Source organism: Budorcas taxicolor, chromosome 16 (genome assembly GCF_023091745.1).
Source record: "Budorcas taxicolor isolate Tak-1 chromosome 16, Takin1.1, whole genome shotgun sequence".
Lineage (NCBI taxonomy): Eukaryota > Metazoa > Chordata > Mammalia > Artiodactyla > Bovidae > Budorcas > Budorcas taxicolor.
In genome coordinates this window covers 31681558-31703167 of record NC_068925.1, presented here as the reverse complement: position 1 = coordinate 31703167, position 21610 = coordinate 31681558, and the positions used below count along the sequence as shown (strand labels likewise).

Below are 21610 nucleotides of genomic sequence, written 5' to 3'. Positions count from 1 at the left end.
GACACCTCATGGACTGTAGCCCATCAGGCTCCTCTGTCCGTGGAATTTTCCAGGCAAGAATACTGGAGTGGGTTGCCATTTCTTTCTCCAGGGGAAAGTTTTTTTTTTTTAAGCAGTGAATGTAGTTTTGTTTCCTAATATCTTTCTTCGAAAACTCAGTGGTCTTAGTTGAAATTAGATAGATCATGGACTTGTGAATAAATAGCAGTGTTAATTTCAGTTCGGTTCAGTCACAGTCGTGTCCAACTCTTTGCAACCCCATGGACTGCAGCACGCCAGGCCTCCCTGTCCATTACCAACTCCCAGAGTTTACTCAGACTCATGTCCATTGAGTCGGTGATGCCATCCAACCATCTCATCCTTTGTTGTCCCCTTCTCCTCCTGCCTTCAATCTTTCCCAGCATCAGGGTCTTTTCAAAGGAGTCAGTTCTTCACATCCGGTGGCCAAAGTATTGGAGTTTCAGCTTCAGCATCAGTCGTTCCAATAGTGTTTGCTATGACCAGTGCGTTCTCTTGGCAAAACTCTGTTAACCTTTGCCCTGCTTCATTCTGTACTTCAAGGCCAAATTTGCCCATTACTCCAGGTATCTCTTGACTTCCTACTTTTGCTTTCCAGTCCCCTATAATGAAAAGGACATCTTTTTGGGGGTGTTAGTTCTAGAAGGTCTTGTAGGTCTTCATAGAACCGTTCAGCTTCAGCATTATTGGTCAGGGCATAGACTTGGATTACTGTGATATTGAATGGTTTGCCTTGGAAACAGATCATTCTGTCATTTTTGAGACTGCATCCAAGTGCCGCATTTCAGACTCTTTTGTTGACTATGATGGCTACTCCATTTCTTCTAAGGGATTCTTGCACATAGTAGTAGATATCATGGTCATCTGAGTTAAATTCACCCATTCCAGTCCATCTTAGTTTGCTGATTCCTAAAATGTCTATGTTCACTCTTGCCATCTCCTGTTTGACCACTTCCAATTGCCTTGATTCATGGACCTAACACCCCAGATTCCTCTGCAATACTGCTCTTTACAACATTGGACTTTACTTCCATCCCCAGTCACATCCACAACTGGGTGTTGTTTTTGCTTTGTCTCCGTCTCTTCATTCTTTCCGGAGTTTGTTCTCCACTGATCTCCAGTAGCATACTGGGCACCTACCGACCTGGCAAGTTCATCTTTTAGTGTCCTATCTTTTTGCCTTTTCATACTGTTCAGGGGGTTCTCAAGGCAAGAATACTGGAGTGGTTGCCATTCCCTTCTCCAGTGGACCACGTTTTGTCAGAACTCTCCACCATGACCCATCCGTCTTGGGTGGCCCCACACGGCATGGCTCATAGTTTCATTGAGTTAGACAAGATTGTGATCCATGTGATCAGATTGGTTAGTTTTCTGTGATTGTGGTTTTCAGTCTGTCTGCCCTCTGATGGAGAAGGATAAGAGGCTTATGGAAGCTTCCTGATGGGAGAGACTGACTGAGGGGGAAACTGGGTCTTGTTCTGATGGGCAGGCTTCCCTGATAGCTCAGTTGGTAAAGATTCTGCCTTCGATGTAGGAGACCCTATTTCAATTCCTGGGTCAGAAGATCCACTGGAGAAGGGTTAGGCTACCCACTCCGGTATTCTTGGATTTCCCTTGTGGCTCAGCTAGTAAAGAAGCCGCCTGCAATGTGGGAGACCTGGGTTCGATCCTGGGTTGGGAAGATCCCTTGGAGAAGGGAAAGGCTACCCACTCCAGTATTCTGGCCTGGAGAATTCCATGGACTGTATAGTCCATGAGATCACACATAGTCAGACATGACTGTTTCCTAACCTCTCATCTAAATGAAGTTTCTTAGGAGAGTCCATATAGGGTATATTCCTGTTTAACAGATAGGAAAATAAAGGATTAAAGAGATTGACTTTGCCTAGAGTTGCAGAACTAGAAAACAGTTGATTTTTGAATTCACAGGCAGGCACTTGACTTCCAAGCCAAGGCTCTCATTTAATCTCTGATTAATTTCAGTTGCTTCATTTATAATGTTGTGAGGATTGAGTGGCGTAGTGAATATGGGCTTGTAGTATACTCTGTAGTCTGTGGTATGTAACGTTTAACCAGCGTTTTCCCCAAGAAGTGTTCTAAGTACGTGCTGTTGGTCAGGCACGATGCTTACTGTTGATGTCACAGTGATGAAGCATACCTCTAACCCTTTAAAAGCTGACTGACCAGGCAGAGGGACCAGCATGAACAAAAACCAGATTGTTTTCTAAAGTCACACTAACCTGCATAGAAGAGAGCATCCTTATACTCTGAATAGTAGTAGACAGTATTTGAAATGATTGAACTTTTATCGTTATAATTTGAAGTATAGTTTTATAATTTTGGGTTAATTTCTGCTATGCAGCAAGATGATTCAGTTATATAAATAGACATTGTTTTTTAAAATATTCTTTTCCATTATCATAGGATACTGAAATATAGTTCCCCATTCTATACAGTAGGACTTTGTTGTTTATCATATATATATATATATATATATGTAGTAGCTTACATTTGCTAACCCCAGCCTCCCTCTCCATCCCTCTCCCAACTCTCCCCCCATTAACCACCACAGATCAGTTCTCTGTGCCTGTGAGTCTTTCTGTTTCACAGGTAGGTCATTTGTGTCGTATTTTTGATTCCACATATGAGTGATATGTGATATTTATCTTTCTGACTTAGTATGATATTCTCTAGTTGCGTCCATGTTGCTGCAGATGGCATTATTTCATTTTTTTATGGCTGAGGAATATTCCACTGAATGTATGTCCTACATCTTCCTTATTCCTTCATCTGCCAGTGGACATTTAGGTTGCTTCCATTTTTCTTGGCTATCGTTGATAGTTCTGCTATGAACGTAAGGGTGAAATACATTAAGTCTTTAAATAACCCTTCTTCCATCCCCAGACATCCCCATCAGCTTAGTTTATATCATTACTTTCACTGTTTTATCCTAAGTATAGTCATTGCTTCTGTCTTTACCTAGACCTGGATGTCTCATTGTAGCATCTTTTCAAACCCCATTTTGCCTGTGATAGTTTTTCATTATCTTGATTAATTACTACCTCAAGTACTAGCTATGAGATTTTTACCTTTAAGTTATCTGGTTACATCATTCTCCCTGTCACGTAGAGAAACAGTTAATATCTCGTCAATATATTAACAAATGGTAGATCAATGCTAGATTGTTAAAGGAGAATACTGCCAGTAATTTAGTGTTAGAGTACCTTCCTAATGAGTTAAGGTAAAGGGTACCAGCACTGATCTCCCCCAGGTGTGTCTCTTGACCACCATGAGAGACAGATTCTGAGTTGAATAAAACTGCATGTCAAAACAGACAGAATTCAGTTTGAATTTTGTCGTATGATAAATTGAGTAAAATCTCTCAGGTAAGATTACTCCTCTGATCTCTGGCCCAAGGCAGCTACAAGTAAATTTTTTTTTAAGTGTAAAACCTCAATAGGTACATGTAAAATGTGATGTCTATTTTAGAGCTTGACAAAGTTGACAGATACTAAGTGAAATGAAGGCCTATGATTTGACTGTCACCACCTACATATACTTATAAATAGAACACCAAATTGGTTAATGGCAAGTTTTAACCATAGCCCACAGATGAAGACAAATAGAATTTTTTGTTCCTGTCTGTATGTATAGATTCATATCTGACACAAGAAATCTTCATTTATGTTGAATGACAGTTTGTAGTGAAGGTGAAATTATATGTACCAGTATATGTTTTGATTTGGCTTTTCTCATTAATGATAAATATATCTTTATCATTAAAATATGTCTTTACCATTAAAAGAAAACTTTTAATGTATTAGAATGAATTTTCCTATTAATTGATGACATATTCTTAGTTTTCTCAAGCAAAACTTTTGTAAGACCAATGTGGCATGAAAAATAATTAATTTGAAATTCACGTGGAAAAATACTGGAACTTCCATGTTATGACATAAATGCTTTGTTAAGACTACTTTAAAATATTTTAGTACACTATGAACGTATCAATTCACAACATGCTAGTCATTCTGAGTACTCATGGTTATGCAAGTATTTATTTTCCTTATTGTCTTTACTAAAAATAAGTTCAAGCGTGTTCAAACTTATAGTATTGGTGAGTAATAAATAAGCAATTTGATATGCCAACATAGTTTTTATAATTCCTGTTATGCAATGTGACAATAGAAATATGAGCTTCATTAGCTTTATTTACACTTCCCTCTTAATGTTTTCTTCAAAGTAAAAAAACAGGGCTGTCTCAGAAGTGCTTTATAAGTCCTCTGACGTTTTTAATTCAAGTGACAGTAAAGCCTCAGGACATTATTTTAAGATGCTCTTTGGGAGGATACCTGGCTTTTACATTCACTATCTCATTTAATTCTCACAGTAATTTTATAAGATGGTAGAACACCCAGTTTAGAGATCGATTGGGAGGCTAGGGAGTGAAAGATTGACTGATGTGCCATAGGAATAGCTAATAAGTACTGGAAAACAGGAAGGGCACTCAGGGCTGCCCTTATGTCCCCTGTCATTCTTCTCCCAACTTTTTGGGAATAGTTTTCTCAATGCGAGTTTTTTATCCTAGCAATGTGAAATTAATTAGGATGTATTTTAAGTAGTTTAAAAATTGATGTAGCTAGAATTTGGCCAACTATTGTTTTCCTATTGAATTTTATGTGTAAAGTATATCCTTGTCACTTAATTACATGTATGATAACAATTTATGTTTCTTTGGTGGTGGGGGTTTAGTCACTAATCATGCCCGACTCTTCTGATCCCGTGGTCTGCAGCCTGCCAGCCTCCTCTATACTGGCATCTTCTCCACCCAGGGGTCAAGCTTGTATCTCCTACGTTGCAGGCAGATGCTTCACCGTCGCACCACCACGTGTGTTAGTCACTCAGTCGTGTCTGACCCTTTGTGACCCCGTGGTCTGTCCACGGAATTCTCTACACAAGAATACTGGAGTGAGTTGCCGTTCCCTTCTCCAGGAGATCTTCCCGACCCAGGGATTGAAGCGGGGTCTCCTGTATTGCAAGCAGATGTTATTTTTTTTACCATCTGATCTACCAGGGAAGCCCCAAAATTATTTCCTTAAAAGCTTAACAACACTGAAAACAGAAACCTGCTCTTCAGTGTGCAATGTTGCATAATTCTTCTTGCAAAGCCGTTCAGTTATTTTCTTGCAAACTCTGATGTGCTTCTGTTTATGCAATCCACGGTTTATGCAACCCACGGTTTATGCAAAATAGTCACAGTGGTTAAAAAAACAGCATGTGGGGTGTGTGGAGCAGCTAGAAGATACTTGTATTACACAGGTACCCTTACCTTCAGTTTTCTTAAATGATTGAACAGCCTTGTTCAGAGACGTTTCATTTATTTAAATCATCCATATTTGTGGTGTACAACATGATGATTCGATACACATAATGCAGTCAAACCAGTTAACATGTCTCATTTCATAGTTATCATTTATTACTGTGTGATGCGTGCAGCTAAAAGCTGCTCTCTTGGTGTATTTTCAGTGTTCCACGCAGTATTATTATGTAGAATCATCATGCCTGTACGTTAGACTTCTAGATTCATTCAACCTACATAACTGCAGCTCTGCACCTTTTGATCAGCATCTCCCCGTCTGCCCCCACCAGCCCCTGGCAACCATCATATTACTTTGCTTCCTTGAGTTTCACTTTAAATTTTTATTTTTTAGATTGCGCTCAGAAGTGAAATTATGTAGTATTTGTCTTTCTCTGTCTAGCTTACTTCACTCAGCATGACGACCTCCTAAATCATCCAAGTTGTCATACAAAGTAGCATTTCCTTCTTTCTCACAGTTGAAGAATACTCCATTGTATCTGTGCATCACCTTTTCTTCAGCTGTTCATCCATTGACAGACACTTGGGTTATTTCCATATCTGAACTACTGTAAGTGATGCTGTAATGAACCTTAGAGTGTAGATAATCATTTCGATTCTTGATTTTGTTCCCTTTGTGTGCATACCCAGAAGTGGAATTGCTGGATCATCTCGGAGAAGGCAATGGCACCCCGCTCCAGTACCCTTGCCTAGAGAATCCCATGGACGGAGGAGCCTCGTAGGCCGCAGTCCATGGTGTAGCTAAGAGTCGGACATGACTGAGCGACTTCACTTTCACTTTTCACTTTCACGCATTGGAGAAGGAAATGGCAACCCACTCCAGTGTTCTTGCCTGGAGAATCCCAGGGATGGGGAAGCCTGGTGGGCTGCCATCTATGGGGTCGCACGGAGTCGGACAGACTGACGCGACTTAGCAACAGCAGCAGGGTAGTTCTAGTCTTACATTTTTGAGGAGCGTTTGTACTGTTTTTCACAATAGCCGTACCGATATGTATTTCCACCAACAGTTCGATCACATTGTTTTCTTGCTGTTGAGTGGTTTGACTTCCTTATGTATTTTGGATATTAATCCCCTTTCAGATGGATGGTTAGCAAATACTTTCTCCCCCTTCATAGACTGTCTCTTCCCTTTGTTGATTGTTTCCTTTGCTGTGCTTTTTAGTTTGGTGGAATCCCATCTGCCTACTTTTGCTTTTGTTGCCTGTGCTTTTGGTGTCATGTCCAAAACAGTCTTACCTACATCAGTGTCAGGAAGCTTTTCCCCTATATTGTCTTCTAATAGTTGCATGGTTTCAGGTCTTACATTCAAATCTCAATTCCATATCAAGTTGATTTTTTGCATATGTAGTGAGATGAGTTCAATTTCATTCTTCCACATGTGGAAAGCCAGTTTTCGTAGCACTCTTTGTTGAAGAAACTGTCCTTTCTCTAATTGTGTGTGTTCTTTGGATTTTTGATAAAGATTATAAATGTGTAGAAACAAATCTGTTGCTCTGTTGTGATGCTCTATTGTGTCCCAGTGTTCTGTGCATCTGTTATTATGCCAACTATGTTATTGTTGATTACTATAATTTTGTAGTAGTTTTTGAAATCTCATAGTCAGATGCTATTAACTTTGTTGGGTTTTTTTTCTTTTTTTTTTGCTCATGATTGCTCTGCCTATATGTGATCTTTTACGGTTCTATATAAATTTTAAGACCTTTTCTAATACTTTGAAAAATGCCATTGCAATTTTGATAGGGATTCCACTGAATCTGAGGATTACTATGAGTAGCGTAGTTATTTTTTAATTCTTCCAACCCATGAGCATAGTATATCTTTCCATTTATTTGTGTCTTCTTCAATAGCTTTCAGGCTTCCCAGGTAACTCAGCTGGTAAAGAATCCATCTGCAGTGCAGGAGACCCCGGTTCAATTTCTGGGTTGGGAAGATCCCCTGGAGAAGGGATAGGCTACCCACTCTAGTATTCATGGGCTTTCCTGGTGGCTCAGATGGTAAAGAATCCACCTGCAATGCGAGAGATCTAGGTTCTGTCCCTGGGTTGGGAAGATCCCCTGGAGGACGGCATGGCAACCCACTCCAGTAATCTTGCCTGAAGAATCCCTGTGGACAGAGGACTCTGGAGGGCTTCTTTGCTGACAAAGGTCTGTATAGGCAAAGCTATGGTTTTTCCATGTACAGATGTGAGAGTTGGACCATAAAGAAGGCTGGACACCAAAGAACTGATGCTTTTGACCTGTGGTGTTGGAGAAGACTCTTGAGAGTCCCTTGGACAGCAAGGAAATCAAACCAGTCATTACTAAAGGAAGTCAATCCTGAATATTCATTGGAAGGACAGATGCAGAAGCTGAAGCTCCAACACTTTGGCCACCTGATGCAAAGAGCCGGCTCATTAGAAAAGACCCTGATGCTGGGAAAGATTGAAGGCAGGAAGAGAAAGGGACGACAGAGGATGAGATGGTTAGATGGCATCACTGACTCAATGGACATGAGTTTGAGCAAGTTCCAGGAGATGATGGACAGGGAAGCCTGGCGTGCTGCAGTCCATGGGTTCGCAAAGAGTTAGACGTGACTGAGCAACTGAACAACAACAACAGTAGCTTTCATCTACTTTGTTAAATTTATTCCAAAGTACTTTGTTGTTTTAATACTATTGTAAATAAAATAGTTTTTCTTTTTCAGATAGTTCGCTGTTAGTATATAGCAATGCAACTGATTTTTATATGGTGATTGTATATCCTGTAACTTTATTGAAATCATTTGTTGGTTCTAACAGTTTTTTAGTGAAGTCTTGAGGGTTTTCCATCTATAAGATTATATTATCTGCAAACAGAGACAGTTTCACATCTTCCTTTCTGAGTTGGATGCCTTTCATTTCTTCTTCTTGCTTGATTGCTCTGACCAGGACTTCCAGTACTATGTTGAATAGGAGTGGTGAGAGTAGGCACCCTTGTCTGGTTCCAGATCTTCAAGGAAAATATGTTAACCTTTCATTGCTGAGTATGATGTTATCTGTGAGTTTGTCATATATGGCTTTTATCGTGTTGAGGTACATTCTTCTGTACCTACTATGTTGAGAGTTTTATCATTAAAGGATATTGAATTTTGTTAAATAGTTTTTCCCACATCCAGTGAGTTGACCATGTGTTATTTATCCTTCATTCAGTTAATGTGCTGTATGACATTGATTGGTTAATGTATGTTGAATCAGCCTTGCATCCCAGGAATAAATTCTGCTTGATCACGGTGTCTGATCCTTTAAATGTGCTGTTGAATTAAGTTGCTGAGTATTTTGTTGAGAATTTTTGCACCTGTATTCATCAGAGACATTTACTTGTAGTTTACTTTTTATGTAATATCTTTATTTGGCTTTAGTATCAGGGTAATGCTGGCTTTGTAAAAATGAGATTGAGACTGTTCCCTGCTCTTTGATTTTTGGAAAAGTCTGAGAAGGATTGACACTAATTTTTCATTATATGAATTCTACCAAACATTTAATTCATAGGTGAATTTTATTATCGTTGTTGTTCAGTCACTCAGTCGTGTTTGACTCTTTGTGACCCTATGGGCTATAGCCCTCCAAGCTCCTTGTCCATAGGATTTTCCAGATAAGAATACCAGAGTGAGTTACCATTCCCTCCTCCAGGGGATCTTCCCGACCCAGGGATTGAACCTGGGTCTTCTTCATTGGCAGGTGGGTTCTTTACCACTGAGCCACCTGGGAAGCCCCTTGGTGAATTCTACCAAACATTTAATAAAAAATTAAGAAGAATTTAATTAAGAGAAATATAGAATTTGGGTGATTCGCCTTATCACAGTCTTATGTAATTTAATGTCTTGGGTATAGTAGTGTGGCTGGGAGGAAAAGGAAAGAAAACAGTATTTATCTTAGTTTCTTTGTAGTTCTCTATAGAAAGCTTCTCTTCCTACATTGGCATTACCACCATTGCAGTTAGAAAATTAGAAAGCAGAAAAATCATTCCTGTTTTTCACAAATACCATTCCTACAAAATAAAATGGCAGGCCATCTCCAGGCTGAAGGCATCTTCAATCATGGTATGCATACACTCAATCACTGAGAAAGATCCTTCCCTAGACGGACTAGCTGAAGGTAAGTACAGATGTACACAGTCTGTTCAATTTCAGTGTGAAAATTAGAACTCATGCTGAGATTTCAGTGAAGGATAAAGTTATAATGTGTTACGTTTAGAGTTTTAAAATTTGGTGTGTTATTTCAGGAGCTCTGGGCCAAGGATTTAGTCACTGATTTTTTTTTTTTCCCCAAGTTTGTTTTACTCTTTTTTACTAGGAAGAAAGTTTCTGTGACCATTAGCTCTGGACATCTGATTCCCTCTGCTCTCCTGAGCTCCAGAGGTAGTTCTAAAGTTATCAGACCGGAGTTTAGAGAAGACGGCTTAACTTCTTTAGCCTTTGGTACGATAGCCACGTTTACTTTCTCATTTAGTGCTCTTTCATTTAGAGCAAAGTATGACTTCAGATTATAGTTAATTCATTTTTCCTTTGGGAGAGTCAAGTTTTTGGTCAGATTTTAACCTACATACTTTTCTTTAGATCTCTCTTTTTTAATATTTTTAATTAAGAATATAAATTAGATTCTTAATCTACAATATATTATAAATAGAAAAGTTTATATAGAACTAACAGAATTGCTTCTGTTAACTAATTGCTAATAGAAAGAATCAGATGTCAAGCAGTCTTAACTTAATGAGGAAAATAACTTGTGGCTTCTGTGGGTTTTTTTTTTTTTTCATATAATCAGTTTTATCTGAAAATTTTATGGTTAAAAGGCATAATTATTTTAAGGTGTTCTACCATGATGGAAATTTATTCTAATGTGGGCATTTTATTTACTCTCAAAGGACTTTCTTCAGAAGATACCACACCTTTAATGCAAGAAAATATACTACATGTAGCCACACATGCCGTTAGTGATGAAGAATCTGCAGAAGTAAATGCTAACGATCAACTGGAAGCCTCAAAGTTGGTTCTGCAATCTCTGTTCTCACTTATACGAGGTGAAGTTGAGCAGTTGGATTCAAGAGCACTTCCCCTTTGCCTTCACCAGGTATCTTGCTGAACTTTCAATTGCAGCCTCACTGAAGTTCTGGGGCCAATATTTGTAATAATCTAAAATCCAATTCTCTGTAATTGATTCTGCTCCACCTGTCATTGGTGAGTCCCGGAGAAGGTGACCTTGGATCAGTAGCTGGTAGGAAATCTGGCATATCACTGACTGGTGGCCACATGTTGGTTTGGATCATCAGTCTATGGCTCATTCAATTGCTAGCTGCTTTTACTTGGTGGTGGTGGTGGTTTAGTCACTAAGTTGTGTCTGACTCTTGAAACCCCATGGACTGTAGCCTGCCAGGCTCCTCTGTTCAATGCGATTTCTCAGGCAAGAATACTTGCGTGGGTTGACATTTCCCACTCCTGGGGAATCTTGCTAATCTAGGGATCAAACCCGCGTTTCCTGCATCTTATGCATTACAGGCAGATTGATTACTGCTGAGCCACCAGGGAAGCCCCTTCTTTTACTTGGTGTGTACAGTTGAGAGTCAGTGTACTGTACAAATGAGTCAATGTAGAAAGTGCTTAGTAAGTACCAACAAGGTACCCAAAACTAAGCTAGACACTAGGCAAACAAATTACATAAGAACATGTCCTTAAGACGACACTGTGGAATAGGAAAAACAATTATGTAGCTAACTAATGGTAGAAGTCTGTATAAAGTATTAGAGTAGGTATGTGCTTCAGGTTCAGCAAAAGCACAAGATGCATGATTAACTTTGTCCTTTGGACATTAGGCAGAAATAAGGTGATTCTTGAGCTGGGTTTTGCAGGATTTATAGGCTCACAATAGATAAAGAAAGTGAACTGGCACAAAAAGAGATCAGCCTTTGCAAAGACATGACTGGGATATTATTTTGAAGATTAAGATGGAAGAGAGATGAGAATTAAGATTAGATAACTTGTAACATTAAGATCTTGCTTTTAGAGGCTGAGAGCTTTTGATTATGCAGGTGCCAAAATTAGAATTCTAGAAATATAACTCTTGATGATTGAGAAGGTAAACTAGAAGATGGAGAGCCTGGAGACTGGGAGACCTTAAGGACAGTAATACAGAAGGTTTTTTACACGAGATAATTCTGAAAAGATTAAGGTATTTATAAGCTGTGTTTTGTTTTCTTTTTTCAAAATGAAAATAATTCATATATGGGATTGGAAGAAGCTTCAATTTTATTTCACTCACTCTTCCTGTTTCATTAAACATTTGCAATAAGCAGGGGATAATTTTTTAAAAGTAAAACAGCTTTTGTCCCAATGCAGGAAAACATATATTTTTACAAATTTATATTACCTCCTGTTGGGCTTGAAGAATGCCTTTGAGAAAATGTGTACTACTTTTTGACCTCTGGTGTGTTGCTGACGTATATAATACATGTTTACCATAGTTGAGAACTGTAGTTGAGAACCACCAATACCAAGGCAGCTTTCTAATCTTTCAGCCTTCTTTAAATTTGTACAATGGATTGAGTTTGTAAAGGATATTTACTCTGTTATTTCATTCTCCAAACAATCTAGAGAGACATTATCATCATCTTAACAAATGGGAGATATAAGACTCCCTCACAAAGCAAGTTCCTTATAATTGTAGGGCTTTGTTTTGTGCTCAGTTGCTCAGCTATGTCTCACTCTTTGCAACCCCATGGACTGTGGCCCACCAGGCTCCTCCATCCATGGAATTTTCCAGGCAAGAATACGGGAGTGGGTTGCCATTTCCTGCTCTAGGGGCTCTTTCCGACCCAGGGATCGAACCCACATCTCTCAAAGCATGTGTTTTGGGGACAACCTGACAGAAATTTGAATACTGACTGTATAATAATACTACTATTGCATCATTGTCAAATTTCTTGAGATTGATAATGGAACTGAAGGTCATGTAGGCGAGTGTCTTTATTCTTGGGAAACACACGTGCAAGTAGTATTTAGGAGTAAAGTTATATAATGGCTGCAACTTAAGATATTTCAGTGGGAAAAAATGTATAAGAAAGGGAAAGAAAAAGAGAAGATTTGGCAAAATGTCAATAATTGACAAATCTAAATAAAGGTATATGACTGTTGATTTTACTATTCTTTGAAGTCTTCTGTAGAATTTCAATAATAAGTTGGGGAAATGGACATTTGGAGTAAATAGAAACAGCTAAGTGTAGCCAAACCTTTTCAAGCAGTTTATGTCACTGGGATATTGTTACATTGAATGTAAGGAGAATGCGCTTTTCTACTAGCAGGTGATCCCATAGCTGAAGCAGATCTAGTAGAAAATCACATTTTTAGGCAGGAAGATGATAACAGTCTTGATCAGATGCAGATTATTTAATTTTTTTAAATGTCTCAAAGTAGAACTCCACCTTCATCCCCTAGGAACATGTCAGTTTGCTGAGTCCTGTAGGTTTTGCTTCTGAAATACCTCAGCAGTCTGTCCTCTCCTGGCAAAGAAGATTAGAGAGTATAGTGGTGGCTTTAAAGTATGGGCTCTGGCTCTACTTTAAAATCTAACCGTAACCCTACTACTAACAAACTAAGCAGCTTTTAGTTTCATCTTCTGTAATGTTGTAGAGGACTCAGTGAAATACTGCATGTACAAGTACTTAACATATCAATAACACTTGGTATACTTAACATAAAAGTAATTAAACATTAAGCGGTAAACATTAAGCGGAACTATATTTCTCTGTCACTAATTCAAACATTGCTTGCTGGAAAGAGATGGCTGAGACTGCAGTAAGCTGAGACACCAGGGCAACAGCAGTCAGCTGATGACTGCCTTCTGTAGTCCAAGAATACAAAATATCCTGTCAGTTACTCTCAAGGGAGACACAAGTTAGAGAGAAGTGGAGTGACTTTTTTTTTTCCATTATTTAGTAATTCCCAGCAGCTCACACTGTGCCTTTCACTTGAATTTGACAGTTGTTAACATTTTGCCAGATTTTGTTTTTCCCTCCTCCCACTCAACCCTACCCCACATATTTATTTTCCATGAAACATCTTAAAGTAATTTTCAGGCATTACATCACTTCACCCTTAAATACTCGCACATAAATTTCTCAAGAACAATGACACTCTCCTAAATAACTTACAATGCCATTATCAACCCCAAGAAATGAAATGTTGGTTTAATATTATTTAATATAGAGCCTATATTTGTTTCTTCAGGTTATTCCACAAATATTCATTATAATTGGTTTCCCTCTGATCCAGGATCCAGTAAAAGAGCACACATTGCATTTGGTTGTGAACCTTCTTTAATCCTTAGTAATCCAGAACAATTCCCTGCCTTCTGTTTTATTTGTTTGTTTATTTTTGCTTTTATAACATTGACATGTCTGAAGAGTTAAGAGTTCTTGTAGAAATGTCCCATAATTAGGATCTGTCTGATTATTTCTTCGATTTGATTCAGGTTAAAATACACTGGGCAAGAATTCTACCTAGGTAACATTCCACATTCAGATGACGCTTGAACTCACTCCAGTCTGGCCTTTGTGCAGCTGCTCTGCCAGAATTGCACTGTAAATGCCAGGACTGATCTCCGTGTTGCATGCTCATGTGAATCTAGTTGTTAGTCCTCAGTTTTCTTCCTGCCGGAAGTATTAGAAGCTCTGACAAGTTGATCACATGCTCTATTTTGCAGCATTTTCTTTTGCTTTTTAGGACCCTCCACTTTCCACTTTTATATCTTACCTCACTGGATATGCCTTCTCTGGGTCATTTGTTGAGTCCTCCAAATTTTACTGATTATTAAACATTGAAGTGCTTGAGGATTCAGTTCTGCAGTATAAACTAAACATCCAGCTTCCTGAGACATCTCATGGGCCTTTCAAATTTAAGATGCCCAAAATCAGACTTTGACTTTTTTTCTCCCTTTTGTTAGATGGCATATCCATCCCTCTAGTTGCTGAGACCAAATACTTTGAAGTCATCCTTCACTTTTCCCCATGTCCATATCCAACCAGCAGATCCTGCCAATCTATTTAAAAAATATATGCAGATTCTGATGTCTTCTTTCCTCCTTGATTGCCACCATCTCAGTACAAGACACTATCAGATTTCATTCAGATTCTTTCAGTAAACTAATTGTAGAACCCTCTCTGCTTTATCTTTATTTCCATTTAGGTTTTTTTCCCCCCTCCATACAGCAGTCATTGTGATCCAGGTAAAATGTTAGTTGGGATCATGAGACTTCTCTGTTCAAAGCCATCCATTGACTTCTTTTCACATTCAGAGTAAAAGCCAAAATTCTTACCATGGCAAGACACGCCATGATCTGGCCCTGTTACCTCTTAGACCTTAATTCCTAAAACTCTCCTTCTTCACTTCTTTCCAGATACACCAGCCTCCTAGCACTTCCTCAGCTATACCAGGAATGTTCCTACGTCAGGGCCTGTGATATTTCCTTTTCATCCTTTCTCAGGAAGTCACTATATGGTGTACTCCACCAAAACGAGAGAGTAAACCAAGGAACAGAAAGATTAAGATATAAGAAAACGGGGTGCTACCCTGGAGATGGGTGAAGGGGATCTCTAGGAGAAGAGAGAGTCTTAGATGACAGCTTTGTACCAAGAAAGAGAGTGTACCCACTTCTATCTGAGCAGATCAGAAGGGTCTGGGGAGAAACTTTTATATCATTTTCTGATTTCTGAATATTCAGTGTGTCTGAATACATTGAGGGAAGATTTCAACTCTTGATAGACCAGTTGTATAAGCGATAAGTGCTTGGAAAACTATACCAAAAAAAAAAGGAAAAAAGAAACTCCAGAGAAAACAGAAAGTTTTCATGAAGGGAAAAACAATGAGAGTTTATTACACGGCTTACTCATAATAAGGTAAACATTAAATGTGTATCTACCTTTTAATACAATAGAACAACATGGGATAGGTCAATATGTGAGAGAAAGTGTGTGTGGTATATGTTTGTAGGGTAAGGCGCAAAAGACTCAATCCCCATTTTCTAAAACGGAAAAAAAAATTGAGAAATAACAAATATAAGCATAATATGTAGAGATATAGTGTTTTTTTTTAAAAAGAGACATCTTAAGTGCTTGCTCCTGAAGAAAGGAGAATAGGACATGAACAGTAGGGCCTTTCTTAAGCACACCTTATAGAACCATTTGCCTCTTTGAACCATGTGAATATATGTATTTCTGATAAAGGTAAAAGGTAAAAAGAAATTTATAATTCAAACATAAAGTGAGAGTAGTTTCTAGGTCAGCGTGGTGACAGTGGAAACAAGGAGAGGTAAATTTGAAATCTTGATATCAGGACTCGGTGTAGATAATGAAAAAAGGGATGATAAAGAAATCAGAGAAGAATAAGTCTAGGAATACCAATTCTAGGAATGGTAGTACCACTGACAGAAATAAGGAAGTATTAACGGAGAGTTAATTACAGGATAGTTACTATTTTTAACATATTATATGGATGAATATATGCTAAAGGACATTTGATATTAATGACTGTGATCACTACAGATATTCACTTACATTTTTAGCTCTCGGAACTCTTTTTTCCTTTTGGCACTTAATATGTTTTATTGATTCTTGTTTTCCAAGCATTCATTGTAAGTCTTTGTCGGTATGGACATAACATACTAATAACAGCCTTAATGATAAGAATACTAAAATAGGAAATACTGTTTTCGTAGCACTATTCTAGGTTTTTTAGCCCATTTAATCCTCACAGTATCAGAATGACACATTACTATAACCAAAGAAGATTTTTTTTAAACTTGTCTGAAGTCACACAGCCAATAAGTCATAGAGACAAGATTTAAGTCCATGTCTGGTTCCAGAGTCCACACTAAAGTTCTTGGATCTCTCAAAGATTCCATTTAAAAATTACTTTTCTTGAGGACTTCCCTGGTGGTCCAGTGGTTAAGACTCTGCACTCCCACCGCAGGGGCGTGGGTCTGATCGCTCATCAGGGGAGTTCCACAGGCCGTGTAGTGTGGCCGAAAAAAAAATTGTTTTTCTTGGGTGTGAGTAATCTCTTACACACTGACTTTGTTAATATAATGGCAGGTTAGCTTTAAATGTATATTATCTAAGTCATAAACTTGAGAGTTTTTCATATAGAAGTGAGAAGAAGTAGTTCAAATGCTGTACTCTGTCCTCAGTGAGCATGTCCTAAAACTCATCTCAGACTCAAACAGGAAACGGCTTCACTGGGATCCTTGAAGCCACTCTGTGGGACTGTGGACAAATGCATACACCTTCCTCATTCCTTTTTGTTCCCAGTAGATAAAAGATGCCCAAAACCAGGAAAACCTTAAAATGACTGCCCTCCCAAAGTGATTTTCAACTCACTTCCTCACGATTCTACTTTGCACTGGTAGAGTAGAGTATTTCTGGTCCAGAGTCAGCAAGTGCAAACCGTTTTAAGCACTTGCTGCTGTGTCCTGGGCACTGTACTAGACAGACGTTCTGTCTCCTAGAGTTGTAGGTATTACTGACCCTGTTTTACAAATAAGGAAGCCGAGGTTGAGACATGAAATGACACGTCCAGAGTCACACAGCTCGTAGTGGCAAAGCTTGGTCTAGAACACAGTCAGGTTATTCGCCTTCAAACTTTCATGTTTTTCTGCTCTACCAAGCTACCTCCTGGATTTCGACATTTGGGGCATCAAAGAAAATCACACCTTCTTTTCCCCACTTGAATTGCCAGGAGTAGGTTTTTATGGGAGAAAGCCTGTGTATGTATTTTTCAAGCTGCCCTTGCACCTGTAAGTGCCTTTTTACTTTTGAGGCCTTGGGTTTCATGATCCTGTCTTTATGGTTGCACTTATGGGACTGGAACTATCCCAGAAGTCTGAAAGCCAATGGATTAAACTGACAGTTTACAGAGAGGTGATTAGCTCCATCTATATTGTTGTTTTGCTCCTGGAAGAATGTTAGATATGTAGAATAAATTTTAAGCTAGGCAACTATTTCCTTTAAAACTATACTTTTTCCACTGTGGGATTTAGAAAAAAAAATTCCTTTTTTATTTCTAATTTATAGGTTTGACTAGTGCTTTATTGCTCTTTGTACTGATAGCTTCCTGGAAAGTAGACCTCATGATCCATAAACAGAATACCTTTTTCATTAGTGACTTAGGAAAAAGCAGGGCAAACTGAAAGTGTAAACTACTTAATGAAGTATTTTAAGTATGACAATAGTCAATTCATGCAAATATTTCTCCATGTATACTTTTGGTTTTACTGTTCTATTTATAAATGCTACATCTGAATAAAGGACCCCAAAGTTTTTAGAATCAAAGAATTTTTACATTTAAAGTTGCCCTAGAATGAATCTGCTAAGGGATGTGCCTCAACTGGGTCCAGATGCTGAGTCCCTGGACCTTGCCCTCCCATCCAGTGCCCTTTATCCTGTGCAGCACTCTATATATTCCAAACATCATTGCTCAACTAGTAGCACTTGGTCTGTCCTTTTCTGAAATATCAAAAGAGAATGAAAAATCAGTGTCCCATGAGGTAGTTTGTGAAATACTAAAGAGACGAATGGGTTTTAAGATCCCTTGTAACATGACATATTTCAGTTTTTTAGTTTATGATAAAGCCGTCCTTTCATTTGTGTTCTACTTTTATAAGCCTCGATAGCATTTCTCTCATTCTTTAGAGTTCTTATTCTAAACTCTAATGAATCCGTGATGTTTGCTTTGACTTGAAATAGAACAGAAAGAATGAGATTGTGTACAGACCAAAGAATGTCTGTGTTTGCTTTTCTTGAGACAAGTGACTTCAGAAATGTGTCTTGTGCCTAGAGTCATATTTTTTCTGAACTGGCAAATATAGTTAAATAAGAGTTTTCTTAGTTTGATATCAAAGATTTTGAGAATTTCAAGGTTTTGGTTTCTTCCAAATTTGTCTTTTTATTCAACTGTTAATTTAACTTTTTCTGTTTTTTTATTTGTTTTTAACAGATAGCAGAGTCTTATTTTCAGGAGGAGGACTGTATCCTTTTTTTAATTACAAGAAGAAATGCCTAGAACGCTTAGTGAATTGCCCACTTCTAAAATTGAGATTTACCTACAGTGAATGTATGATCTGTTGTTACTGGATTTTGTTTCATGCACCCATGTAACCATCTCAGAAAACAAGATGTAGCAAATTTGTTACTCCAGAAAATTCTCTAGAACCACCCAAGTTTGACCTCCTGTGGACAAGCTCTAATTTTACCAAAATCTAAATATTTGTGTGTGGAGGAAGGGGAGAATGCATGTTGCAAAAAAATAAAAACCCATTGGATTTGTTTTCTTTTGAATTAAACAGAAGTACATGTCAAGTAATATTCATATGATAGAGTTTGTCAGCCATATTATACATAGCAAGTCTCATGACTCTTATTATAGCTATATATATATATATAGCAAAGGGAAGATTGAGTTCTTCATTAGCGATAAACAGAATAAATGTTGTCAAGGAAGACTGCATGTTAACTTGTGTTTGTGCTGTCTCTTCAGTCATGTCTGACTCTTTACAACCCAATGGACTGTAGCCCGCCAGGCTTCTCTGTCCATGGGATTCTCCAGGCAAGAATACTGGAGTCAGTTGCCATGTCCTTCTCCAGGGGATTTTTCAGACCCAGGGATTGAACCCACGTCTCTTACATCTACCTTACATCTGCTTGTATTGACGAGCAGGTTCTTTACCACTAGCACCACCTGGAAAGCCCATAACTTTTGTAAAAGAAAGATTTATTCCTTCCATGTTTTAATTTCCCTCTCTTAAAATTGTTCTTATTTTTTCAGAGAAGGTCCAATATATACACTTTAGAGAGAACTCATCCTAAGTATCTTTATTTCCCCATTTGTGTGATTTCTTTTTTCTCCTAACCTTACTGATTTTCACTACAGATTGGAGGACAAGCAGTTGTCATCCTGAACCCCTATCAAGTAAACTAGTAAAGTGTGGTAGAAACTTAGGGCAGTGGCTGTCCGTCACTAAGTCTGAAGGAAATCAAATTCTTAAGGAAATGAAGCTTAGAACTACCCAGATGATGAGTATGATGGAGTACAGTGCAGATCGCATCAACTTCCCTGGGAGCTTCCTAGAAATGCAGACTTGTGGGCTTTAGAATCAGAGCTTCTGGGGATCAGACTTACGAATCTGTATTTTACCAAGATTTTCGAATAACATTTATGTTCAGTAAAGTGTGAGAAACATTGGTATATTTTTAAGTTGTGAGCAGAGGAAATTAGAATTGTCTCTGCTTCTCCCGGGTCTATTTTATGATCCCTGGCATATATTTAAGACACAAATGAGAGAGAGAACTGAACCTCTGAGTGACCATGGGAAGGCTAAAAAGCTAAACAATAAGTTTTTTCTCTTCCTTCTTTCTGGGTCAACATTTAGAACATGGCCCAAAGGAAGGTAGACAGTTGGACAGCTTGTCTTGACCGCATGTAATGCTAAATGTGTGATACAGATGGAGAAGGCAGAAATTCATAAGAAAATCTACCAAAAAAAAAAGTCAAATCACATAATTATAAAAATCACTGTGGCAAGTTAATTTACAAAAAAAAAAAAAATTCAGTGAGAAATAAGGATCACGGGGAGTTGAAATCGGAAACAAACATTTGACTAGAGGATAACATAGTGGCTTGACAGAAGGTAATTTAAGGAGAGAAAAAAGAGAGGGGGCACTTAGATTACGGATTCCATATGGGTCCTACTTCCAATTATATTTAATTGACTGCTAGAGGTATTATTAGCAAGCAGGCATTTCTTGAACATTAAAACCTTTTTCTGTCTCCTGTTTACTGATAGAATAGAAACCAGGTAGCTACTGCATGATACGCAGCATTAAAATTTACCTACTTCAAAACCAAGAAACCTTACTTTTTTGTTTAAATTTAAAAATATTTAGAGTCCTCTCATTTTTTGATAAGCTTCAAAATTCTCAGTTGATCTAGGACATTATTCTTTAGCCTGGATTCCTGTTTTCCTCAAATTTTCTGTTCAGATGAGAAAGCAATGAAATTCATTCAGCTCGAACGACTGTATCATGAGCAATTGCTCGCAAATCTTTCTGCCATTCAAGAACAGTGGGGTGAGTACAAACTAATGTAGAATGCAGAATTATCAATAATCTAACAAATTGCTATCTAGAAAGTTAACGTATTTGACCTGGTTTTCTAAATCAGGAAGTAGATGTTTCTAGTCAAGTTAGTGTTGCAAAGAAAGTAGCATTTTTGAAAGTAGCATTTTTACCGCAAGTTTACCTCATTTTAAGCAAGTTTTTGTCTTTGTATTTTGTTTTTCATACCAGTGCCAAGGAAAAAACACTTGTAACTTTTCATTTCTTCTGATGTCCTTGGCTGATTTAGTCTCTGGGTTATATACTTAGATCTAAAAGTAATCACTTAGCTATTTCTGTGTTAACTTTGGGCTGAAAAGATAATTTTTCATGATAATCTTTATCAGTGGTGCCACTTAAGTATTTTTTCCCTTCTAAACATGTTTTGTAATAGCTAGTGACTAACAGATATTTTAAATTTAGAAACAAAATGGAAAACTGTACAGCCACATACAGTTACACCTTTGAGGAATTCAGAAAAAGGATTTAATGGTGAAGATTTTGAACGGCTTGCTAAATTTTGTGCAACACATCACGAGTAAGTACTTGACTGTTTACAGTGAACTGGAATAGAATATTGGAGAAGCATTGTAGTCCTGAATAGTTAAAACGCAGAATTCGCTTCTTTGTTTTGCTAATGCTAACTGGAGAAATTAAAATTAATAAAATGATTAGGTTCCTTTCTCAGCTTTTATCTCAGTTTCTTACACAAAACTTAACAAAAGGTCTGTTTTACAAAATTCAAAGCACCTTCTAATTAGAAATTTTTAAATGTAACTTCTAATTTCGATTACTTTTTGCTTAAGAGATTAGGTGATTCGGATGGAAAATTTTGTGTTGGAATTTTTATTACAGTTGTTTTCCAGTGTTTGTATGTCTGTCACTGTTTGTATGTTGTAGTAAAAACACACTTTTAAGAGTAGCCTAATAGTGGAATGCAAATGCATTTAATCAGAATACCAGATAATTTTAAATTGTTTGATTTGTGTAAAGAGTTGGATTTTTAAAACTGAACATAGTAATAATAAAGCACTTAAGTATATATATTTTAATTTATTATTTG

At 37.8% G+C, this 21610-nt stretch overlaps 1 protein-coding gene across 1 annotated transcript in view; it reads left to right on the top strand.

Moving 5' to 3' along the window:
- Positions 1 to 21610, top strand: part of CNST (consortin, connexin sorting protein) — an 85960-nt gene that overhangs the window by 38927 nt on the left and 25423 nt on the right. Inside the window, exons 3-6 of the mRNA XM_052654016.1 lie at positions 10276 to 10481; positions 18392 to 18422; positions 20434 to 20520; positions 20971 to 21085. Coding sequence (XP_052509976.1) covers positions 10276 to 10481; positions 18392 to 18422; positions 20434 to 20520; positions 20971 to 21085 — 439 coding nt within the window. The remainder of the gene's footprint in view (positions 1 to 10275; positions 10482 to 18391; positions 18423 to 20433; positions 20521 to 20970; positions 21086 to 21610) is intronic.